Source organism: Pelophylax lessonae (assembly GCF_965119305.1).
Source record: "Pelophylax lessonae genome assembly, chromosome: 3".
NCBI lineage: Eukaryota > Metazoa > Chordata > Amphibia > Anura > Ranidae > Pelophylax > Pelophylax lessonae.
Genome location: NC_138770.1, coordinates 34,336,883 through 34,364,218, shown reverse-complemented (window position 1 = coordinate 34,364,218; position 27,336 = coordinate 34,336,883). Strand labels below are relative to the sequence as shown.

Genomic DNA, 27,336 nt, shown 5'->3' with positions numbered 1-27,336 from the left:
TTCCACTGCGGTACCGCATGGTATAGTGTCGGAACGGTTCGGTACGGTACGGTATAGGTTTGCTTTTCCACTAAAGTAGTACTAAAGTTAAGTGGGTGGGATAGCAATGGGGTGGGTGTGATTCTCTGACCAATCAGTGGCTAGTAGTGACTGCATGCAAAGGATTGTGGGATATGGTACCAGTTTGGTACCTGTTGGAACCACAATCGAGTAGGTACTGTTTTTTCAGAGCCGTACCGTACCGTTCGGTTCCATGCAGTGGAAAAGCAAACCTATACCGTACCGTACCGAACCGTTCCGACCCTATACCATGCGGTACCGCAGTGGAAAAGCACAAAAGCGTGCCGAACCGGTACGGTTCTATGCAGTGGAAAAGCGCCAATAGTGTGTAGGTGTGGATATTATTCTTTATCTTGTCAAGTGCAAGAAAAATGCAAATTATAGAAGCACAGGCCTGGTCTTACTCTAATCTGAAAAGCTTTGTTTAAACTTATTGGATACATATAATAAATGAGTGTTCAATTTGAATGTGGTTTAAGCTAATTCATTTGTTAATACTGTTACTACTATATGTTTATACATTTTAGAAACAAAGATCAGTCGACGCATATATACCAAACACTCGCTGGTACGACTATCACACGGTAAGCCTTAAATAATTACTTTGCCTCTTGTAAAACTGTCCTGACTAAAAAAAATAAATACATAAATAACTTGGCAAAAAAGAATACATTCCTTTATGTAACTCTTGAAAAAGACAAAGAAATTCTTGTTCACACCATCGCTGATTAAGGCCCCTTTCACACTTGCGGACTGTTCAGATCTGCCTATCCATTTTTCAGGCGGATCTGAACGGATGCCCCATGCATCTCTATGGGGCATCGGATGTCCGCTGACATCCGATCCGTCAAATCCGGACTGATGGAAACCCTATTTTCCATCTGTCTGGCGGATCGGATGAGAACATACAGACGGACCGTTCTCATCCGATTCCCCCATAGAGAAGAATGGGGACCTGACAGCTCTGTCTCCGCACACAGCGCGGAGACAGAGCTGCCATCCGCCTGCTCAGCGAGGATCGGCGGATCAAACCCCCGCTGAGAAAAACGGAGTCCATCTGACGGACTCCCTGTGTGAAAGGGGCATAACTGTTTACAAACATTAAAATTGCTGTAAAGCTGCTAGAATGAACACATGAAACTGGTATTTTGGACAATGCCAACCTAAGCAATTACTAGCAGTATTAAAGGATTTTACACACCACCCTGTGGTTGCTTCTCTTAGGCTCCATGTACACGGGACGCTGGAAATGGCCGTTTAGGAGCAGTTGGGCGTTTTTTTTCAGAAGCCCCTGAACCCATCTACATTTTATCTTATCTGTCCATGTACAGCAGGTCGTTTACAGTCATTTGCAGGCAGTTGCGTTCAGGGACTTTTTTTAGAACGCAATTATTTGCGTTCGAATGTGTGTTTCCCGGCGTTTCAAACGCACAAACGCGTCCGAACGCGTCTGAACGCGATGACCCGCGTTTAGTGTTCGCGTTTTTCCATTTTAAAGGGGAATAATTTTTTTGACCTCTAGGAACGCTTCTAAACGCAAACGCCCCTAAACGCGGGTACAAACTCGAACGAACGGACGTTTCAAACGTCCTAAAAATTCCAGCATTCAAAGGGACTTTTAACAACGTCCCGTGTACATGGAGCCTAAGACTGCACATAAAGAAAACACCTTTTGGATTAAGGGGGTCGGTTTATAAAAAAAAAAAAAAAATCACTGTGTGAAAGTGGCAAACATTTGCACAGCTGTAACTAAACAAATTGCCATATTTTGTCTAATATGATTTTCTCTTGTGATTTTCAGTGCCATCTAGTGGTCATAATGCACTATTCTCCTGAATGAGGTGTTTTACGAATCATACAGCATTATGGCCTCTAGATGGTGCTTACAGCCATAGGAAAGAATCATAATTCAGTTTTCTCATGTTGTCATATGTACAGCATTTTTTTTTTAAATTAACCATAATTATTAATTATTTTTAATCATTAATTATTAATTCAAATTATTAATTTTATTATTAATTATTTTTAAATTATCCATAATTATTAATTATTTTTAATCATTAATTATTAATTCAAATTATTAATTTTATTATTAATTATTATTAATTATTTTTAATCATTAATTATTAATTATTAATTCAAATTATTAATTTTATATTATTAATTATTTTTAAATTATCCATAATTTGTATGCTATTGCTGAACTGGGTTTGTTTCTTTTACCCATTTGGTAAACTGGGAGATTTAAGTATATTTCAGTTATTTGGGGGTCATCAATTTTGTAGCAAAAATTACGCTGCACATTGAATAAGCCAATAAACCACAAGACCAGTAAATAACCAACAAATAGAAAGAAAAAGATGGGGCTTTGCGGGCCAGTGGGAGTAGAAGAATCAGACGCAAAACCAGTTTATAAAACCAAATAGCATTTTATTAGTATATAGGATAAAACGCATGGACCACCATGCATATTGGGTGCAATTAGACTAACATACAAATCATAAAATCAAGCAGGATGAGTCATTTACAACATAGAAATACGTCCCATAAGGGAAACAAAACCAAAGAGCCTGTGTAGGATGGAGAGTGGGTGTCACGATGGAATCGGTCAATGTAGGTCCCCAGCAAGCCGACGCGTTTCGCTCAAGGCTTCCTCAGGGCCTGAGAGACCAAGACAGACCGGTATTTCTATAAATAACATAAAACATAACCAGGTGACTATTAGTCAATTGTACATTTGTTAGCAAATCATCAATACTATTATCATATGTTGTTGCATATGGTTTTGGTTTTGTACTGACCCTGATTGATAATGACTCAGAGTAGATGACAGGGTTGTGGCGACACAGATATTGACGGGGAATTACTGCTTCCGTATTCAAAGCATAAACTTCATGTTGGCGTATATATGCGTTCTACTTGTGCTGGGTTCAAAATAACCATCACAAAACTAAATATACAGCACCAAATGCAAAATATGTAATGTAAAGCAGAAGAAGAAAAAAGTAAATAAGACAAAAGCAGATGACAAAAAGTTGTTTAACCCTCTATGGGGAAAATTAGAGCTCAATAAGATGATTCCATACTTTCATGCAGCTTTCTTTCACATCTCTAAAAATAGGGGTCTTTCCTCTGGATTAAATAAACAAAGGACAAACACTAGACAACATCCAAAGGCAAATATAATGGACCCTTACACACTTAAACCCTGGCTGTTGCATACATTTATTAAAATTTAGGATGGTATTAACCACTTAAGCCCCGGAGGATTTGGCTGCTAAAAGACCAGGGGGTATTTTGCGATTCGGCACTGCGTGACTTTAACGGACAATTGCGCGGTTGTGCGACGCTGTACCTAAACGAATTTGACGTCCTTTTTTTCCCCACAAACAGAGCTTTCTTTTGGTGGTATTTGATCACCTGTGCGATTTTTTGATCACGCGCTATAAACAAAAAAAGAGCGACAATTTTGCAAAAATAACAATATTTTTCACATTTTTTTATATGAAATTCCCCCCCAAAAAAAAAGTAAAAATCAAAATTTTTTAACATTTTCGGCCAATTTGTTTTCTGCTACATATGTTTGGTTAAAAAAATCGCAAAAAACGTATTTTGATTGGTTTGCGCAAAAGTTATCGCGTTTACTAACAAAGGGAAAGATTTTTGTCATTTTTGTTGTTTTTTTTTTAACGCGTAATGGCGGCGATCTGCGATTTTTTTTGTGGTACTGCGACATTGCGGCGGACAGATCGGACCCTTGACTGACATTTTTGACACTTTTGGGGTTACCAGTGACATTTCTACAGTAATCAGTGCTATATATATGCACTGTTACTGTAAAAATACACTGGCAGTGAAGGGGTTAACTTTATTTGAGAGGGAGGGGTTATGTGTGTCCCTAGGGGCGTGATTCTAACTGTGATTGGCTGTCTGTTGAGCTGTAGTTACACTGATCAACGGTTCTACATAGTAGAACCGTATGATCAGTGTTTCTACACAGGGAGAACAGACAGGCTAGTGACGTTAATTAACGTCACTTTGCCTGTGAGGGGCTGACTGCCGCAGTAAATCTACTGACGGCAGTCGGCAAGTGGCTAAACAATCAAATCTACACAAGGTCCACTGTTCTTTATAAAATTGGATGGCGAGCATCATTTTTTTCCGGAAATATGCCTATAATCCAAAGCACTCGTATATCAAGCGAATTTCCCCATAAAAAATCATGGAAATTCCGAGCATCAATAGGGAATGCATAAAGCAGAATCCAGCTGGAGCTATAGATTATAAAAGAGAAGAGAGGGGCCTCTAATCGTAGCAATATAGTTACATTTAACGAAAGTACAACATTTTGCAACTTACATGGTTGATGATTAAAACAGGCACATCTAAGTATGCAGGTATCTAGGGTAAAACTGTCCACATAGACCATCCTCCGCACTGCCACCGCCATTAACGCCATGCCTCCCACAATGCGCTCCACGAGTGCTTCAAGCCTCACTTTCAGATCTCTCTACTGCAGGGTAGTCTTCCTTGTCACAATTGCACAATTGTCACAAATGTCACAATTGTCACAATTGCAAACTGACAGGGGTGAGAGCCAGCAGTGGAAAATCTATGTGGACAGCTTTACATTGGATACTTGCATACTTAGATGTGAAGTAGCACTGAAGTCATATTAACCGCTTGCCGACTGCTCACAGTATATTTACTGCGGCAGTCAGCCCCTCACAGGCAGAGCGACATAGGTCTACGTCGCTAGCCTGTGAGGCTCTGGGGAGCGAGCGCGCGCCCGCGCGGTCACGGACCCCCCCCGCGCGTGTGACTGGCGGACCCGATGTCCGCCGGTCATTCGGCGATCGTCGGGGGAGAGGGAGAAAGTCAGGCAGCTTGTGTAAACAAGCCACCTGTCATTCTCCTCGGTGTTAAAACACTGATCACACGGATCTACTATGTAGAACCGTTGATCAGTGTCCTTACAGCTCAAGCCACAGCCAATCACAGTAGAAAGCACGCCCCTAGGGACACACACAGCCCCTCCCTCCCAAATAAAGTTAACCCCTTCACTGCCAGTGTATTTTTACAGTAACAGTGCATATATATAGCACTGATTACTGCAGTAATGTCACTGGTAACCCCAAAAGTGTCAAAAATGTCAGTCAAGGGTCCGATCTGTCCGCCCCAATGTCGCAGTACCGCAAAAAAATCGCAGATCGCCGCCATTACGCGTTAAAAAAAAAAACAACAAAAATGACAAAAATCTTTCCCTTTGTTCGTAAACGCGATAACTTTTGCGCAAACCAATCAAAATACGCTTTTTGCGATTTTTTTTTTTACCAAACATAGGTAGCATAAAACAAATTGGCCAAAAATGTTAAAAAATTTTGATTTTTACATTTTTTTGGGGGGGAATTTCATATAAAAAAGTGTAAAAAATATTGCTATTTTACGCTCTTTTTTTGTTTATAGCGCAAAAAGTAAAAATCGCACAGGTGATTAAATACCACCAAAAGAAAGCTCTGTTTGTGGGAAAAAAAGGACGTCAAATTCGTTTAGGTACAGCGTCGCACGACCGCGCAATTGTCCGTTAAAGTCACGCAGTGCCGAATCGCAAAATACCCCCCTGGTCGTTTAGCAGGAAAATCCTCCGGGGCTAAAGTGGTTTAATCGTTACAAATCTCACAGAAGTAGTGCTGAAGAAGTGGTTGAAATTGGGCTTTAAATCACTCTAATTTAAATTGTACCCGTTGTGACCGCAGGCTTCTACTCAGTTGCTACTCATATTACAAGACATTGCTCGTTTATCAAGTTAAAATTTATTTAAAGATTTTTGCTTGTCTTGTCAAATACTTGCAGACTAAGTTACTCACAATCCAAGGTTTTATTGTATTTGGCAAGCTGGCTGTCTGTTTTTTTGTATGAAAAATAACCTGGAAGATGATTGGCTTCTATGAAGAGCTCCACCAGATTTTGCACTCTACAATTTTAGTAAATCAGTCCTTCAAATAAAAACATATCCATCAAAGTCAACAGCATTTGTTTTAAGTAGGCTGACTTTAAAATAGACTTTGAAAGAGAACTTGCATGTATTATTTTTCTGCATTGGAGCTTGCAAAGCATTGCAAATAACCAATGGGGGTGCAGTGCTCTAGCTTCCGCAGATTCATCCTCCAGCTTCTCTTATGGGAATAGAGGAAGTATTAGTGGACTACAAGGGTGGTGACATCACTACACTTGTGCTCCATTGAGAAATACTCTTCTGTTGCAGTGCCAGATAAATGCAGGGCCAGATTAACATAGGGGCTATTGGAGCTGCAGCTCCAGGCCCCTACCTTTTATATAGGCCCCGGGTTGGCCATATTCACTGTTACCGCTCTTCTGTCACTTGTAAACACAGAAGTCTGGCTTCTATGCTCGCTTCCCCAGGCAGCACCCTCAGAACCTCCCCACACAGCACGAAGGCCGGACAAGGAGGGACAGTTGGCGATGCATGGATGTGTTTATGGGCTTCAGAGACAGCATCCCATGTTGAATTAGGCATGCATGGCTGCACCCTTCCTCCTCTGGGTGCATATTGTTCACTTGCTTGAAGGTGGATGCTGTAATACATGGTCTCATACGATCTTACATCACTGCCAAGCAGATCTCCCAGTGTTTTGTGGGTTCCAGCTGTCCCCACTCAGCTTTCTGCTGACGGGCACACATGAGCAGGAACGTGCCTACATGATACGTCTTCATCCAATTCTTCCATTTTCCTGATTAAGGCACCCCAATGCAGGGATGAGAGCAATCCAGTTTCTTGTTTTTATTGTTATGGGCAAGCTCACAATCTAAAGTGTCATTCGGCAGATACTACCGCTATACAAAGGTAGCCCCTGAAGAAGGAATTCTGAGTTGTGTCTCTGAAACGCGTCGAGCATTTACCTTCAACACAGCGGTATCTGTTTTTTACCCCATGACACCATGATTTGTATACAGCTTGCTACTTGTTTTTAATATACAACTTTTGTATTTATGTCTTTCAACAAATTTATTTAATTGTATAAAGTGTTTCAAGTTATATATTTTCAGTGCCTTTAAAGTCCCACCCCCAGGGGAAAAAAAATTTCTTTCGAATTCCTTCCTCCTCTGGGTGCATGCCAAGGCACGGCCCTTAAGGCCCTTCAAAATCCTCAGCACCAAGCCCATGATGCTCTTAATCCGGCCCTGGATAAATGAATGATGTGGCTGTGTAGGTTGAACCATGCACAATTGTGTAAAAAAAAATTCAGATTTTACATTCTTTATGGATGTAGAAGGGGGCAGTTTGAGTATGGGGAGCTGTATACAATGAATATACTTCATGTTACACCCTAAATATGAGTTTAACATGAAACTTGATCTGAACGGTGGAGTTTGTTTTAACCACTATAGCACTGCTCACTGAGTGGCTCGTTATCGTCTGGCGACGTAGGTCTACGCCACCATACATTCCCCTCTCTCGGCGGGGCGCGCGCTCCCCCGGAGGTTCGCTCCCAATGTATTCAGTCACAGCGGGAGTCGGGCCAGGGGAGGAGCGGCAGTGATCACCGCTGCTCTTCCCCGATCGTCTGGGATCGAGTGTGGAGATCCGCCCGCTTGTGTAAACACAAGCGGGCGGATCTCCCAAGTGACAGGCAGGGTCAGATTGCAGGATTCAGCATAGCTGAACCTGCGATCTGTGTCTGTGTCACATAGTCCCCTCCCCCCACACACGTCAGTAAGCACCAGGCATACATTAACCCCTTGATCACCAATAAAAGTTAACCCCCTCCCTGCCAGTGTCATTTTTACAGTAACAGTGCATATATATAGCACTGATTACTGTAGTAATTTCACTAGTACCCCCAAAAATGTCAAGGGTCCGATCTGTCCGCCGCAATGTCGCAGTCCCGCAAAAAAAAACGCAGATCACCGCCATTACACGTTAAGAAAAAAAAAAACAATAAAAATGACATAAATTTCCCGTAGTTAGTAGCTGCGATAACTTTTGCGCAAACCAATCAAAATACGCTTATTGCGATTTTTTTTACCAAACATAGGTAGCAGAAAACAAATTGGCCTAAAATGTTAAAAAATTTAGATTTTTACATTTTTTGGGGGGGGGGGAATTTCATATAAAAAAATGTGAAAAATATTGTTATTTTTTCAAAATTGTCGCTCTTTTTTTGTTTATAGCGCAAAAAGTAAAAATCGCACAGGTGATCAAATACCACCAAAAGAAAGCTCTGTTTGTGGGGGGAAAAAAGACGTCAATTTAATTTGGGTACAGCATCGCACGACCGCACAATTGTCCGTTAAAATATTGCAGTGCCGAATCGCAAAATATGGCCCTGTCAGGAATGGGGTAAAATCTTCCGGACTTAAAGCGGTTAAAAATAGGCTCATTGAGAATTTTTTTGTCAAAGACATGTAGCTAAATACATTTTGGCCTAAATATATGACAAAAATTGAATATATTGGATATTTTTTAACAGTCAATTAAAGTCGCACAGCGCCGAATCGCAAAAAGTGGCCCAGACGTAAGACAGCAAATTCCTCCGGTGGTAAAGTGGTTAAAACCACTTTTGTATGTAGGTATCAATTAAGCAATAACAACAGCAGTAAACGCACACTGTAGTATGCTCGAGAAACGATCCAACGGAGTGGCGGTGTTCCGTGAGAATTACCTACCCGTGAGAAAAACCTACCCCTCGTCACTTCCGGTGCACGGCACTGTATGTAACGCGGCGGTTACATTAAAACAACTGTGCTGCAATACGAGTGATCTCCGCTCCTGTCCCTGTCACTTCCCTGATCTCGGATAGTAAATATAAAAGCGGCGGCGGCTGTACGAGAACATAAATCACGGAGCCGAGAGCCGCTTTTATATTTACTAGCCCAGATCAGGGAAGTGACAGGGACAGGAGCGGAGATGGCTCGTATTTCAGCACAGCTGTTTTATGTAACCGCCGCGTCGGTAGGTTTTTTTCACGGTACACCGTGATCTTTTCATACTAGTGCGCATGCGCACTAGTAAGCTCCTCAGTTCTTCCATTAGGTATCCGGGGTTCTGAGCATGCGCACTGCTGCGCTGCTCAGCTGTTCCTGGCCGGAAGTGACGAGGGTAGGTTTTTCTCACGGGGTAGGTAATTCTCACGTTACAGCGGCCTGCTCCCATAGGTGATCGCCTCTTTGGCCTTGGAGGACTGGAGTGACATCATGACGTCACTTCTGGTCCAGGCTGGCTATATATATATTTTTTTTAAAAAGAAAAAGATCGCATTTTTTTAAAAATCTTTTGCTTTTAAAGGCAGAGAGTTTTTAGTTCTTTAAAGTGTATTTTTTCCAAACAATTTGCAAAACCACTGTGCAAATACCGCGTGACATAAAAAAAAGTGCAACGATCACCATTTTATTCCCTAGGGTCTCTGCTAAAACAAAATGTATAATGTTTGGGGTTCTAAGTAATTTTCTAGAAAAAAATACTGATTTAAACTTGTAAACAAAAAGTGCAGAAAAAGCCAGGTCTTAAATTGGTTAATATTGTTCCTTGTTCAGAACCGTCCTACAAATACAATATGCATAAATACAAGACATACAGGGCTTAATGTTCTAACGGCAAATAGGCTGTTCACTTAGCAATGGTATTTCCCCTTAGCTTAGTGAATGTAGTGAGAATGCACTTTGCTCAGAATACCCAATCATGTGCAAGGAAATAAAAATAAAAATAAAAACCTGCATTCTTGTTTGCTAATTTGATTATAAAATTAAGCAGAGCTTCACCTCATTCATTACCCACTTAAGCCCCGGAAGATTTTACCCCCTTCCTGACCAGGGGGTATTTTGCGATTCGGCACTGCGTGACTTTAACGGACAATTGCGCGGTCGTGCGACGCTGTACCTAAACAAATTTGGCGTCCTTTTTTTCCCACAAACAGAGCTTTCTTTTGGTGGTATTTGATCACCTGTGCGATTTTTTGATCACACGCTATAAACAAAAAAAGAGCGTCAATTTTGCAAAAATAGCAATATTTTTCACATTTTTTTATATGAAATTCCCCCCAAAAAAAATGTAAAAATCAAAATTTTTTAACATTTTCAGCCAATTTGTTTTATGCTACCTATGTTTGGTAAAAAAAATCGCAAAAAGCGTATTTTGATTGGTTTGCGCAAAAGTTATCGCGTTTACTAACAAAGGGAAAGATTTTTGTCATTTTTGTTGTTTTTTTTTTTAACGCGTAATGGCGGTGATCTGCGATTTTTTTTGCGGTACTGCGACATTGCGGCGGACAGATCGGACCCTTGACTGACATTTTTGACACTTTTGGGGTTACCAGTGACATTTCTACAGTAATCAGTGCTATACATATGCACTGTTACTGTAAAATTACACTGGTAGTGAAGGGGTTAACTTTATTAGAGAGGGAGGGGCTGTGTGTGTCCCTAGGGGCGTGCTTTCTACTGTGATTGGCTGTGGCTTCAGATGTATGAAGAGTGATCAACGGTTCTACATAGTAGAACCGTATGATCATCCTTCATACACAGGGGAGAATGACAGGTGGCTTGTTTACACAAGCCGCCTGACTTTCTCCCTCTCCCCCGCCGATCGCCGAGTGACGGCGGACATCGGGTCCGCCGGTCACACGCGCTTGGGGGTCCGTGACCACGCGGGAGCGCGCCTCCGGGGGCGCGCGCTCGCTCCCTAGACCCTCACAAGCTAGTGACGTAGCCCTACGTCACTTTGCCTGTGAGGGGCTGACTGCCGACGTAGATCGGCGTTAGGCAGTCGGCAAGTGGTTAAGCTCTGGTGATAACTCCGTAGTGAACAGCCTATATGCCTTTAGTAAATCAGCCCCATACTATAATATCTTTACATATATTAATATTAAAGCTACAGTATATCTTCATGGTGTATTATATGATTTTGCATTATATGTCAAAAAGGAATCGTCTTTTTTTATGACTTAACACAGGAAACACAGACATTTCAGTTATTTTTTAAGCAAAAAACTTTATTGATTTTACCAGATTTTGAAATGTGTTTTTTCAGTATGCATCATGTGAAATGACAGTAGATAATTGTATTACTTTTTATAATTTGGAGATGACGTTTAATATTTGCTCATCTGGCTTTCTTTTTTAACATATATATTTTCTATCATAGGGTGCGGAAGTTAAAGCACGAGGTGCATGGGTGAATTTGCCAGCTCCGCTGGAATACATAAATCTCCATGTTAGAGGTGGATACATCATACCATGGCAGGAAACAGCCATCAATACTGTTTACAGGTGAGTGAAAACCACAGCTATAGCTTCAAAAACAAATAGGTCTAAGAAAGTTCTTATTTATCCAGGTCATGGTATAGCTAGTAGTAGTTGGTCACATATTACCAGGGCTTCTTCTGTAATGTTAGAGGTTATGCAGCTTATTTAAGCAGCTTTTCCAGTTTTAGTCATTTTAAACAACAAGTGTCAATAAAATACCATTAGTTGGAGTCTCATGGGTAATTCAGGTTCCTTAATGCAAAATGCCTTGGCAAATTATATTGTGATTGGATTAGGATCACTGAAGTAACCACGTGGCTTTAAAAGCTGGAGTATTTCCCTGTTACTTTTAGGAATATGAAAAAGCTGCTTAGATAAGCTGAGAAACATCTTCAACATTACCGAACAAGTTCAGTTGAAAGTGAAAGACTACTACTAGCTATATCATGACAGTCAGAAATGAAAATTAATCACCACACTTATAAACATATTTTATTGTTTATTAAACAGCAGCTGGGATTACCCCCTTAAAGTGGAGTTCCACCCTATTTTTATACTTACCTCCATCTTCTCGCTCCGGGTCACCTGAAAAAGAAATGGATAATCGCATATTTTTTTTTTTTTTACTTACCTCGTAGCGAAGAAAAAATACTTACCTTACTTCCTTCTTCCTCCTTCCTCGGCCGCGGCCCGTCGTCACTTCCTGGCTCTGCAATGATTCCTGGGAGCTGGACGTCATAGCTCCCAGGAATCATTGCGCCTGCACCGGCCCCGACGTCAGTTCCGGGTCGCGCGCGTCATCCCCTTCTAAACAGCTTCTGGGCATGCCCAGAAGCTGTAGAGGGATGACGCGCGCGACCCAGAAGTGACGTCGGGGCCGGGGCAGAGCATCGTGGGACCAAAGAAGGCGGAAGAAGACGCTGAAGGGGATCTCGCTGGCTTCAAGCTGCCCACATCTGAGATGGCAGCGCTGGACAAGACGTTTGCAAGGTAAGTATTTGTCCTAACAGGTAAGTGCGACCCGGGACAGATCAGAGGCTAGCCATTGTGGAATGCACTAGCCCTGACTGTCCCGGGGGTATTAAAAAAAAAAAAAAAATCCAGGGTGGAACTCCGCTTTAAGGCTCCTTTCAGACGGCCGCTCCGCTGCTTAAGTCCGCTGCGGGACTTTTTTTTTTTTTTTTCCACGGAGCGGATGACATTTCTGTCATCCGCTCCGTGTGCCCGCATATCATCCCATCCGTTTGCGGATGATATGCGGACATAATGTAAGTCTATGGCATTGCGGATGTCAGCGGATGACACCGCTGACATCCGATTTTCCTTCCTTTCCGTTTTTTACACGGATGGAAAAATGGGGTTCTGTTCCATTCGTAAAAACGGAACAGAACTGAAAGGAGGAAAATCGGGTGTCAGCGGATGGTATTCTGACATCCGCAGTGCCATTCACTTACATTGATGTCCGCAAATCATCCACAAAAAAATAGGATGATTTGCGGACACACGGAGCGGCCGTGTGAAAGGACCCTAAGACTATAAAGTTTCTGCAGTCTGGGTGCAGGGATGCCTGACTTATTTGCTGACGTACAACAAACTTAATCGGCAGTGAAGAACGTCATGAGTCATTTATCTTGCCTTTTATACATACAGGGTTTGGTTATCGTTTAGCAAGAATCCTTTATTTAATAAGATCAGACAGGTACTCACATAGGTAGCTAAAAGCAAGCGTATCCGTATGGCTTAGGAGCCGCAACCTCCTCTCTCGCGGTGTGCACTCAGGAACGGCGTGCGTTCCAACCGTCGGATGTGCCATTCCGTGAGAAAGGAGGTTGAGGCTCCTAAGCCATACGGATACGCTTGATTTTAGCTACCTATGTGAGTACCTGTCTGATCTTATTAAATAAAGGATTCTTGATAAATGATCCTTCACTATCAGAAGCATTTTATTCCCATATATGTCCTGGGACTGTCCTGGCTATTTCTTCCCCATTGGGATATCGATGTTGTAAGCCACTTAATATTGCTTTGGAGTGTGACCAGGTCTATTGGGATAAGCCAGAAAGGAACAGGGACCTGCTGCATGGGAGCGATCCCTAGTATCGATCTGCGTTTTACCCCTGTAGGGGTATCCAACTCTGGTAAGTGTGGGACCTAAGGAAGGGGGAGCACCTTATCTTTCACCCACCTACCTTATCCCGGGTCACCTCAAAAAAGAGTACCTTAATTACTTCTGTGGACTTTGCACTTTTTTAAGATTGTACTGGACACTTTTTTGTTACAAATTTGTTTTTTTGCACTTCTTCTACTGGTTTTTGTATTTATATATATATATATATATATATATATATATATATATATATATATATATATATATATATATATATATGCTTTATACTTTTTTATCTTACACTGTAGTTATATTTAATCACGGCCATATATAATTATTTAATTTTTGATGGTTCACTAAATTTTATCACTATAAGCCCACACATTTGGTTGTGTGAAGCCTCTTCACTGGAGGTGGTTGGATTAGTCTTTTTCTTTAATTATAGATATTCATATTATTAATTAGGGTGACCACACCTCTTGCATATAGCACTTTTTTCACATTTCAGATTTTCTATCTATTTATTTATACATATATATTTTTAGTGGTCTATTACCAACTTTTCGGCACTTTGCACTTTTTTGCACTTAAGTGAATATATATGGTTTTATCGTTGTGCTTTTTCAATGCATTGTAGATGATATGATATTTATCTATATTGCACTAGTCACTTTGCTTCACAACGGTGAATCTTTTTATCCTATTAGATACCAATTACCCACTATCAAAAAATCCACTCTATACATCTGTTATATACCTTCCATCTGGCAGCGCCAATCACTTCTTCCTTCTTACACATAGACCATAGGTAATATACAGAGTACCTTCAGGTGATTAGACACTGGCAAATAACTTCGCTAGGGCTGATATTAGCGCATGCTCATTTAACCACTTGCCTACAGTGCACTTTCACCCCCTTCCTGCCCAGACCGATTTTCAGCTTTCAGCGGTCTCATACTTTGAATGACAATTACTCAGTCATGCAACACTGTACCCATAAAAAATGTGTGTCCTTTTTTTCACACAAATAGAGATTTCTTTTGATGGTATTTAATCACTACTGGGTTTTTTATTTTTTGTGCTATAAATAAAAAAATACTGAAAATATTGTGAAAAAAACACATTTTTCTTTGTTTCTGTCATAAAATTTTGCAAATTAGTCATTTTTCTTCACAAATTTTGGCCAAATTTTATACTGCTACTTATCTTTGGTACAAATAACCCAAATAAGTGTATATTATTTGGTCTTTGTGAAAGTTATAGAGTCCACAAGTTATGGCGCTAATCATTAAAAATGTATCACACCTGATGTACTGAAGGCCTATCTCATTTCTTGAGACACTAAAAAGTCAGGAAAGTACAAATACCCCCCAAATTACCCCTTTTTGGAAAGTAGACATTCCAAGGTATTTAATAAGGGGCATGGTGAGTTTTTTGAAGTTGTAATTTTTTCCCACAAGTCTTTGCAAAATGAAGATTTCTTTTTTTTTTTACAAATTGACGTATTAACAGGTTATTTCTCTCACACAGCATATGTATACTTGCAACTACACCCCAAAACACATTCTACTACTCCTCCTGAGTATGGCGATACCACATGTGTGAGACTTTTTCACAGCCTGACCACATACAGAGGCCTAACATCCAAGTAGCACCGTCTGGCATTCTAGGAGCATAAATTACACATATCATTTTCTGACAACCTATCGCACTTTTGAAGGCCCTGGAGCACCAGGACAATGGAAATCCCCATAAAAGGACCCCATTTTGGAAAGAAAACACCCCAACAAATAATTTTTGAGGCATAATGAGTCTTTTGAACGTGTCATTTTTTTCCACAAGTTTTTGGAAACTGTGGAAATAAAATGAAAATGCATTTTTTTTTACACAAAGTTGTCCATTTATGAAATATTTCCAACACATAGCATGTACATAGCAAAAATTGCACCCCAAAATACATTCTGCTATTCCTCCTGAGTATGGCGATACCACATGTGTAACACTTTTACACAGCCTAGCCACATACAGAGGCCTAACATCCAAGTAGCACTTTACACAAAGTTGTCCATTTATCCACATTAAGACTGGGCCTATTTTTGACACTTGGTATTTACAAGCTAAAATCATTTTTTTGCTAGAAAACTACTTAGAACCCCCAAAGATTATATATATTTTTTTAGCAGAGACCCTAGAGAATAAAATGGAGATAGTTGCAATATTTTTTATCACACCATATTTGCGCAGCAGTCTTCCAAATGCAATTTTTGGAAAAAAATGCACTTTTTTGAATTAAAAAATAAGAAAAAAGTAAATTTAGCCCAATTTTTTTCCATAATGTGAAAGATAATGTTACGCCGAGTAATTAGATACCCAACATGTCATCTTTCAAAATTGCGCATGCTCACAGAATGGCGCCAAACATTGGTACTTAAAAATCCCCATAGGCAACAATTATTTTTTTATTTTTACACAGTTTTAAAAAAAAAATGTTTTGATCATTTTTTATTCCTATTACAAGGAATGTAAACATCCCTTGTAATAGAAATAGGCATGACAGGTCCTCTTTATTGTGAGATCTGGGGTCAAAAAGACCTCACACCTCACAACTACACTAAAAAAGAAAAAAAAAATTGTTGAAAAAGAAAAAAAAAAAAAAAGCGGCCCTTTAAATCGGTTGCTAGGCAACGACTTTTGACGTAGCTCCGGTCCTCCAAGACCATAGAGTCGAGTGAGGGCCATCTTGCCCTCACTTGACTTCCTGTCTCTGAGGATCCGGGACCGGTTAGTTTTCCCCGCTGCCGGCGGGGCCGGTAAGCTGGGAAAACGTCTGGGACGCGGCGGGAGGGGGGCACCTCTTCCCCTGCACCGTAAGGGTAATTCCGCGGCGAATTCGCCACTGGGACCACCCTTATCTGAAAGCCGACCTCCCGCCGTTTAAAAAAATACCGGGGTTATGGGGGCTATCTGCTGCCATAACCCCAGTATTTAGCTTTTAATGACCGACGTATATAGTCGTTAGGCGGTCGGTAAGTGGTTGCATGTATATAGCAAAAATTGCACCCCAAAATACATTGTATAAAGGAAAGTGTACAGGAATAGTCCGAGTCCATCTCCGATCCGCTACTATTAGCCATTTCAAATTCCGAATCGGGGATCGGAATTGGATTCGGATACTGATGAGAGCTCCCCGGTGCTCTCATCAGTCATGGAAAGGACCTGAAGGGCCTCCTCGCTGCTGTACATCCTTTTTGACATGCTGGCTGTGATGGGCTGTGCGACGGGTGACGGTTGACTGCGGATGATCACTGATGGGTGGCAGGTGACTGATAGGTGGCAGGTGACGGTCACTGATGGGGTGACAGATGACGATGACTGATGGGTTGACAGATGACAATGACTGATGGGGTGACAGGTGACGATGACTGATGGGGTTACAGGTGACGATGACTGATGGGGTGACAGGTGACGATGACTGATGGGGTGACAGATGACAATGACTGATGGGGTGACAGGTGACGATGACTGATGGGGTGACAGGTGACAATGATTGATGGGGTGACAGATGACGATCACTGATGGGGTGACAGGTGACGATGATTGATGGGGTGACAGATGACGATCACTGATGGGGTGACAAGTGACGATGATTGATGGGGTGACAGATGACGATCACTGATGGGGTGACAAGTGACGATGATTGATGGGGTGACAAGTGACGGTCACTGATGGGGTGACAAGTGACGATGACTGATGGGGTGACAAGTGACAGTGATTGATGGGGTGACAGGTGACGGGCGATGGTCACCGATAGGTGACAGGTGACGGGCGATGGTGCACGGCGGTACTGATGGCAGTCTCTGATGACAGGTGCACTTTAGGCTACGTTCAAATGTGAGCGTAGCGATCATGGGCAGAATCGCCACGCTTCTGCCCGAGATCCCGAAATCATTGCAAATCGCAGGACGCCTGTGCGTTGCCCGTGATTTGCAATAGCACCCCAAACGCTGTGCGATGTTGCCGCGATTTCCGACTGCCGAATCGAGGTAACATCACGCAAACAACGCATGACGCCCCAAAGAAATTCTTGTACCTTTTATGGGCATCATGCGTTGTTTGCGTGGTGTTACCGCGATTTGGCAGGCGGAAGCGGAAATCGCGGCAACATCGCACAGCGTTTGGGGGGCTATTGCAAATCACGGGCAACGCACAGGCACCCCGCGATTTGCAATGATTTCCGGATCGCGGGCAGAATCGCAGTGATTCTGCCCGTGATCGCTACGCTCACATGTGAACTTAGCCTTATGGGTGGCAATTTCTGGGCACTGATGGGGTGACTGTTGGGTGACAGGTGCAATTGAGGGGGGGGGGCTGAGGACTATGTGGAGACCTTTACTGGTGTGCTTTTACATTGTGACAGGTACACAGAGCAGTAACTCACTGTGTGAGGGGAGAAGAGCTAGTAACAGTGAGTTACTGCTCTGTGTTTACATTTTGTGATCGGCTGTGAATGGATTCACAGCCGATCACATAATAAACAGTCACTGTCAGTGACTGTTTACTACTGCTGGTGACTAGCTGTGTTCCTAGGGAACACAGAGCCACCGTCATGACCGTGCTGCGCGCTCCCGATCGCGCATGCGCGGTCATCTTCTGGGCTTTCCCATTGTGATGGGCTGTGTGATTGAAACACAGCCGATCACGTGAGAAACAGCAATGCCCATTGGCTGTTTCCCCCATGCCGGTGACGGGCTGTGTCCCGGGGACACGCCGACACCGGCAGTGCAGGGCGGCGCGCACACGATCGCGCGCCTGCCCTGCCTGAATGGGCGGACGTCATATGACGTCCGCCCAGAACAATGGCCGCACCGTCCCGCCGTCATTTGACGGTGGGCGGGCGGCAAGTGGTTAGCCACTTAAGCCCTGGAAGATTTGGCGGCTCAAAGACCAGGGCCTATTTTGCGATTCAGCACTGCGTGATTTTAACTGACAATTGCGCGGTCATGTACCCAAATGAAATTGACGTACTTTTTTTTCCCACAAACAGGGCTTTCTTTTGGTGGTATTTGATCACCTGTGCGATTTTTATTTTTTGCGCTATAAACAAAAAAAGAGTGTCAATTTTGAAAAAATAACAATATTTTCACATATTTTTATATGAAATTCCCCCAAAAAAATGTAAAAATCAAAATTTTCTAACATTTTAGGCCAATTTGTTTTCTGCTAAATATTTTTGGTAAAAATAAAGCAAAAAGCATATTTTGATTGGTTTGCGCAAAAGTTATTGCGTTTACTAACCAAGGGAAAGATTTATGTCATTTTTATTGTTTTTTTTTTTAACTAGTAATGGCGGTGATCTGCGTTTTTTTTTGTGGGACTGCGACATTGCGGCGGACAGATCGGACCCTTGACTGACATTTTTGACACTTTTGGGGGTACCAGTGACATTACTACAGTAATCAGTGCTATACATATGCACTGTTACTGTAAAAATGACACTGGCAGGGAAGGGGTTAACTTTATTAGTGATCAAGGGGTTAAGTGTGTCCCTAGGGGCGTGATTCTGACTGTCAAGGGGCGTGGCTTGTGATGTAACCACAGAGACATACGATCCTACATAGCAGGATCGTATGATCTCTGCTGTTACACCAGGGAGAATGACAGGCGGCTTTGTTTAAATTAGCCGTCTGCCTTTCTCCTTCTCCAGCGGGGATGGCCGTAAATGAGCGGGGGCGGGAGCGTGCCTCCGGCGGCGCGCGCTCGCCCCCTACAGGCTTCTGGGCGAGCGAGGTAGTACTACGTCGGTTTGCCCGGGAGAGGCTGACTGACGCAGTAAATATACTGTGGGCGGTCGGCAAGTGGTTAACCCAACCCATCATTGAGACTCCGGTTTTTTTTGCTAGTGACCTTAGGTGATGGACCCCTTTTTTTGAGGAAGTTTTTTTTTCTTTTTAAACCATTCTTTTTTTCTTTAGACTTTTCTAATAAGATTTTACTGAACTCTGAGAATGAGACAAAATCTACCCTGTGGTAGTGTCAATAACCCCCTTCTCTACTTCCCTTCAACACTGAAAGGACTAAATGCTTGTTTAGTCTAGGGATGAAATGTAATCCTTTACACATCAGGATGTTATTTCATAATATGGCAAAAATGAAGACATATGTAATAGGAAAAGATGATTTGAAGCTGTGAAAAGCTTTCGCAATGATATCCCATGCTATTTTCATGTTCTAATTGCAGTCGTAAGAAGTTTATGGGACTTCTGGTAGCCCTGGATGATTATGGAAAAGCACATGGCAATCTTTTCTGGGATGATGGAGAAAGCATAGGTAAGTGCAAATGCTGAATATAAAACAATAGAAGATACTTACTGGAAATAGAAGAGAAATAATATTTTAGTATTTCTAGTTTGCCTGAAAGGCAACCTTTATGAGTTGTGGCAGCAGTTTATTGTGGAATTTAACCACTTTACCACCGGAGCATTTTGCTGTCTTACGTCTGGGCCACTTTTTGCGATTCGGCGCTGTGCGACTTTAACTGACAATTGCGCGGTCGTGCGAAGCCGTACCCAAACGAAATTTACGTACTTTTTTTCCCACAAACGGAGCTTTCTTTTGGTGGTATTTGATCACCAGTGCGCTTTTTACTTTTTGTGCTATAAACAAAAAAAGAGCATTTATTTTGAAAAAATAACAATATTTTTAACATTTTTTTATATGAAATTCCCCCCAAAAAAATGTAAAAATCAAATTTTTTTAAAATTTTTGGCCAATTTGTTTTCTGCTACCTATGTTTGGTAAAAAAAAATCACGATAAGCATATTTTGATTGGTTTGCGCAAAAGTTATTGCGTTTACTAACTACGGGAAAGATTTCTGTCATTTTTGGTGTTTTTTTTTAAACGCGTAATGGCGGTGATCTGCGATTTTTTTTTGCGGGACTGCGACATTGCGGCGGACAGATCGGACCCTTGACTGACATTTTTGACACTTTTGGGGTTACCAGTGACATTACTGCAGTAATCAGTGCTATACATATGCACTGTTACTGTAAAAATGACACTTTCAGTGAAGGGGTTAATTTTATTGGAGAGGGAGGGGTTAATGTATGCCTGGTGCTTACTGACGTGTGGGGGGGGGGGAGGTGACTGAGTGACAGAAGGACAGATCGGATGTTCAGCTATGCTGAACACTCCGATCTGTCACTCCCTGTCACTTAGGAGATCCGCCCGCTTTGTTTACACAGGCGGGCGGATCTCCTCACTCGATTCCCCGACGATCGGGGCAGAGCAGCGGCGATCGCCGCCGCTCCTCCCCTGGCCCGACTCCCGCTGTGAATGAAAACAGCGGGAGCGCGCCTCCGGCGGCGCGCGAGTGCCGCCTACAGGGGGAGGAGTCCAGCGACGTAGGTCTACGTCGCTGGACGATAACGAACCACTTTGCCGCAGTACGCTCAATGTGAGCGGAGGCAAAGTGGTTAAAATTCAAAAGTGGTAAATGTCAATAAGGTAAAACAAAGGCAAGATCTATGTTATAATTTAGCCTGACTGCTAGTATTTTCTCTTGCAGACTCAATAGAGAAGAAGGAATATTTCCTGGGAACATTCAGTGCTGATAAGGTATATAATCATGCTGCTGCAAAATGATTGAAATGACAGTTATCATCACAGAAAGCTGCTTTAAGCGGAGTTTCACCTCCCCCTCCAAAAATGAAAAGCCAGCAGCTACACATACTGTAACTGCTGACTTTTAATATAAGGACACTTACCTGTCCTGGAGTCCAGCGATGTCGGCACCGCAGCCGATGTATCCATCGACTGTCGGGTCCTGCCGCCGCCATTGCCGGTAATGGAACCCAGTAGTGAAGCCTTGCGGCTTCAGGGGCAGGTCCCTACTGCACATGCGTGAAGCGCGCTGTGCAATCCTATTGGCTTGGCGGCAGAGGAGGGAGGAGGGGCCCGAACTTCCAAGGGACGGCGCCGCATCCCAGAAGTGGGGAAGGGTACCTGTCAAAAACAGGTACCGTTCCCCCCTCCCCCCTGAAAAGTGCCAATTGTGGCACCAGAGGGGGGGAGGTAACAAAAGAACGGAAGTTCCACTTCTGGGTGGAACTCCGCTTTAAGTGATACACATGCAAATTATAATACATTCTGTTAATTTTCTTAGTTAAACCTAGTATTATTACAATTCTGATTGTAGAGCCTATTGATAGGGCAGAGCTATAAGCGCCGTTTCACACTACCGCGACGCTACTTCCCGGGGCGACCTCCGAGATCGCGGTGCGAGCAGAGCGCCGCGACCTCGGAGCGGCCGCCACGGACTTCATAACATTGAAGTCTATGGCGGTCGCCTCCTGGTCGCCCCAAAGAAGCTCCGGACCCTTTTTCTAAGTCAACTTGTGTCGCTCCTATTAGAACGGGTCCGCAGCTTCCCTATGGGAGGCGACCTGCGGCGACCTGTGAGGCGACCAGGTCGCCTCACAGGTCGCCCTAGTGTGAACCGAGGCTAAATCTCTTTGGAAGCCATACAGTTAAAACATTTGTTGGGAGTTTCTTGACAGAAGAGTCATTCAAACATTTAACCACTTACCGCATATCGACGTAGGGCTACGTCGGTAAACTTTGCGGGCTTATACCGGGATGATGCCTCTAGCTAGAGGCATCATCCCAGTACCGTGGTTTGAAGCCGACGGTCGGCTTTCCGTCAGTAACGACCGATGCGGCTCGGGAGCCGCTCGATCGTTACCCGGGGGGGCGGGAGGGGACGTCCCCCCCCTCCCGCCGCCTTCCGTGGCTTTGCTCGGGGCTCCCGTCCCACCGGGAGCCCCGAGCACCCAGCCGGCACGTCTTCCGGCTGGATGGAGTCCCGATAAATGCCGGAAACGGCATCGATTGGGTCTCCGATGACATAACCCGGAGGCGGCGTCCATGACGTCACGTCCGGGTTACTGTGCTGCAAAAGGCGGCAAATTTGAATAACGGCTGTATGCAAAAATGCCGTTTTCGGCGTTTTGCATACAGGGAAGTGTAATGGAGGGGTCTAGGGTCTTTTAGACCCTCGATCCCTCCATAAAGTGTACCTGTCACTACATATTGGTGTCACAAGGGATGTTTACATTGCTTGTGACAGCAATAAAAGTGATCAGATTTTTTTTTTTAAAAACCTGTAATAAAGTTAAAAAAAAGAAAAAATAAATAGGAAAAAAAAAAAAATTTAGCCGACCCCGTCACCGTTAGCTCGCGCACAAAAAAAAACGTATACGCAAGTCGAGCCGCGAATAAAATCGCTGTTCAACACACACATGTGAGGTATCTCCGCGATCGCCAGAGCGTGGGCAATCATTTTAAAAAAAGAGCTACACTCTAACTCTAAACTGGTAACCGCTAAATAAATTGAAAGCGTCGCAGATTGAGATCTCTATTGACCGTAGTTTGTCGCCATCCCACGGGGGGGCGCAATTTTAAACCGTAACATGTTGGGTATCTATTTACTCGGCGTGACATCATCTTTCACAATATACAAAAAAAAATGGGCTAACTTTACTGTTTAGTATTTTTTAAATGCAGTGAAATGTGATTTTTCAAAATTTTTCCAAAAAAATGGCGTTTTAAAGACCGCTGCGCAAATACCGCGTGACAAAAAATTTTGCAATGGCCGACTGTTTTATTCTCCAGAGTCTTTGCTAAAAAAATATATATAATGTTTGGGGTTCTAAGTAGTTTTCTAGGAAAAAATACTGATTTTAAACAAAAAGTGTCCGAAATAGGGCTGGGGCTTAAGTGGTTAAGAAGAATCCTTCCCTCCATGCTCTTGGTGATTGTTGATTCTTCATGTACACTGCATGGAACATTCGCTGTGCAGTTTATATCCAAGCTCATTTTCCACAATAGAGGTGGGCATCGGAGACAATGTATCTTCTGCATACCAGTGACATTACTGCAGTAATCAGTGCTATACATATGCACTGTTACTGTAAAAATGGCACTGGCAGTGAAGGGGTTAATTTTATTGGAGAGGGAGGGGTTAATGTATGCCTGGTGCTTACTGACGTGTGTGGGGGGAGGTGACTGTGTGAGACAGGGACAGATCGCATGTCCAGCTATGCTGAACACTCCGATCTGTCACTCCCTGTCACTATGGAGATCTGCCCGCTCTGTTTACACAGGCGGGCGGATCTCCTCACTCGATTCCCCGACGATCGGGGCAGAGCAGCGGCGATCGCTGCTGCTCCTCCCCTGGCCCGACTCCCGCTGTGAATGAAAACAGCGGGAGCGCGCCTCCGGCGGCGCGCGAGCGCCGCCTACAGGGGGAGGAGTCCAGCGACGTAGGTCTACGTCGCTGGACGGGAACGAGCCACTTTGCCGCAGTATGCTCCATGTGAGCGGTCGGCAAGTGGTTAAACCAGCTGATTAGTGGGATTCTTTCCCTATTTTTGTAAAAGGTGGGAAGCTGAAATTGAAAAAGGAATCTTGCTTGCAAAGATAAACAACAAAATATGAATTGTGCTAATAAAAATAACCTGTTGCTATTTTTGATAACTGAAATTAAGTCTATAGATACACAATAAGTATGCAATTTAACCTTTTTTTTTTTTTTTTGGCTTACTTCTATTTGCCTTTCCATAGAACACAGTGTCAAGTGCAATAACAACAAATAATTATTTATCCCCAACAAATCCTTTACTTCTTGGACATGTTTATATTTGGGGCCCTGGAACAAATGCCACAACTGTGTCGGTTACATATGGTGGCAGTACAGAAGCGATTTCCCATTTTACAGCAGCTAACGGGGTAAGGACTATCTGAGAAAACAGGAATAATGGGAGCACTGATTTGTTTTTGGCATCGATGATTAGAAGTATACTGTGCAATATATAAGAAATACTGGCATCTGATAAAAAACCCACAGAATAGCAGTAGGGATAAAATAGCTCTTATTGTGCCAATAAATCATTGGATTAGTGAAATGTGTGCACATGTATAATGAAATTTCCTGGATAAAACATATATGTGGATAGTCTTAAAAAAACTTTTTTTTTTTTTAATGGAGTCATTGTGGTTTTGCACTACAGGTGTGCTCTGTTTTGCAAATGTTTTAATATTATTCAAATAGATAATCTTGGTGCCTTTTTCTTTCATTTTGCTGCTTCCTGCACATTATACCTTCCCCCTGTCATTCAGCTATGAAATGCCAGAACATAAGTAAATAGCACCACAGCAAATCATTTGAAAATGTACGGGTGTATTTAGAAGCTCTCCTGATCCTTTAACCTCCCTGGCGGTATGATTCTGTAAGGAATTACATACCAAAAGCGGTACAATTGTTTTCATGGAAATTTGGCGTTATGTATTATAGGCCTACAATTCTTAGTAATTACTGACTTAAACCTGACCAAAACAAGACTCTAGTAGACATCCCAGATGTGATAAATTTGAAACACAAACACGTGAATTATAGTCGAATCAATAATATTATTTTATTATTTAATATATAATATATATAATAAAATTATATTATTGATTAGATTATAATTCATGCATTATATATTATATATAGATATATGTGTGTGTGTGTATATATATATATATATATATATATATATACACACACACATATATATATATATAATATATAACGCATGAATTATAATTGAATCAATAATATAATTTTATATATATATATATATATATATGTGTGTGTGTGTGCATATATATATATATATATATATATATATATACACATATATATATATATATGCATATATATATATACACCGGTGTGTATATATATATATTTATATATATATATATATATATATATATATATGCGCATATATATATATATATATATATATATATATATATATATATATATATATATATATATATATATATATATGCGCATATATAATATAAAATGTGTTTTGTGCAACGTTTTTTTTTTTTTTTTAATTTCCCTCCCTAGTTCCGCTCCCATGCAGCATTGCTGCTGCAGGGAACGGAACTAGGAAATCATCACACCGACGGAGGGACGGAGGAGCGGCGGGACTTTCGGCTGGCGGTTACAGCAATGAGAGATCATCGCTGGATCGCCATGATAAAGTAAGAGAACACCGCTGCTCTCTCTGCAATCCACCCCGAGCGTGACTCAGGGTTACCGATCCTGATATGAAAAATCAACCCCGAGTCACGCTCGGGATTACCGCCAAGGTGGTTAAAATGCTTATTACCACCCTAAAGGATCAATATGACCCAACAGATGCATGATTGTCGCACAAATGAACCAGATTGCCTGTTACTATGTTGCTATGAGACTACTTGAAAACATAAAAAAAAAAAAAAAATATATATATATATATATATATATATATATATATATATATATATATATATATATACACACATATACACGTGTGTATCTACACTATATTACCAAAAGTATTGGGAAGCCTGCCTTTAGACACACATGAACTTTAAAGCCATCCCAGTCTTAGTCCGTAGAAGAGTTGAAGTTTTTATAGTTGCAAAGGGCGGAGCCAACTCAATATTGAACCCTACGGACTAAGACTGGGATGCCATTAAAGTTCATTTGCGTGTAAAGGCAGATGTCCCAATACTTTAGGTAATATAGTGTTTGTGTGTGTATATATATAAAATCTATATTTACAGAAAAAAGAGAATATATTGAGACACAGGTATGTAGCCTGAAAAGGACCAGGCACAATTTCCTTTGACATGCCAACATGGTCTATGCTTTTTTTGGTGTAAATACATGCTGGCTTACTAGGACTTTTACCCAGGGTTTAGGGAAGCCCCATGTACTATTACAAATTTAATCTTTTCTGTCTTAACAAATAGAATGACTGTAATATATCACCAACGTTATATTGTGCCAAGTAGACACTTGTATGAACTTGTAATAAGCATAGATTTTCTATATTCAGTCTGAACAACACAAATGTTGCATTTAACTGATAAGAGTATTTTATTAGGATTAGACATTTAAATCAGCAATATGAATTTTGAAATGTAACACATTTTTTATCCTTTACTTTCTTCCAGGTTTTAGAAATCCATCTCACAAACAAGCAATATAACTTGGCAAACCCTATTAGTGTTACATGGAATATCTAACTTGATTGAGCTCTTGTTTCTGAAAATCTTCATTTGAAAAGAGCATCCAAGAATATAGCATTTTCAGCTAATCTCCTCTATGACAGATGTTTTTACCATAAACCGATTTATTACATTTTCTTTGACTAAATTTATATTGCTCAAATAAAATTAGTGACCAAATCTATTGATTTTTTTGTCTTTGTATAAATTGAGTATAAAGAAAGCACTGTGAAGCACTGAACCAGTTAAAAACAGTAAACACCTCTGCTATGGAGCTCCTAACCTTAAACTAAGATCAAGGGCACCTTACATTATCTTTGGGAAAGTATAGTTAGGTTTTAATGGAGAAGTAGTGACAGAGGGGCCTTCTGTACATCACAGGACACAGGGTACTTCATGTTTAGGACTACCTATGCTGTACCTTCAGATAAATGGACATTGGCCAAAAAAAAAAAAAAAAAAAGACAGGTATTCCCTGCCCAGGCATTACCCTGCCTATCGAAGCTAAGCCGCAGGCTTTAGGTAGTGTCCTTGATGATGAATGTGCCTGCAGTGTCTCTATGAAGTCCTTTTTTAGTGGGTGTTGTAACGGACCGTTTCAGCAGACAAGGGGTTAAAATCCGTTTAGGCTATATGCCCCTTTCTGAGAGACAGGCACAGCTACTTGCAGGACACCAAACTCCCGAACTGGATACAAAATAGCTCTCCAACCTGGAACCTCACGAATAGCTGCTAGCAGACGAACAGGAAAAGCATACATCAGCTTACACTCCTAGCAATCAGTCTCCAACAGCAT

General features: G+C 41.8%; 1 protein-coding gene across 1 annotated transcript in view; it reads left to right on the top strand.

Moving 5' to 3' along the window:
* The window catches only part of LOC309550280 (maltase-glucoamylase-like), a gene marked incomplete at its 5' end in the record, with an annotated part of 526,737 nt that extends 500,043 nt beyond the window's left edge, over positions 1-26,694 (top strand). The window contains 6 exons of the mRNA XM_082250685.1: positions 588-644; positions 11,222-11,346; positions 19,668-19,756; positions 20,995-21,044; positions 24,051-24,215; positions 26,487-26,694. Of these exons, the coding sequence (XP_082106811.1) occupies positions 588-644; positions 11,222-11,346; positions 19,668-19,756; positions 20,995-21,044; positions 24,051-24,215; positions 26,487-26,558 (558 nt within the window). The 3' untranslated portion in view covers positions 26,559-26,694. The remainder of the gene's footprint in view (positions 1-587; positions 645-11,221; positions 11,347-19,667; positions 19,757-20,994; positions 21,045-24,050; positions 24,216-26,486) is intronic.
* Positions 26,695-27,336: the final 642 nt, after the last annotated feature.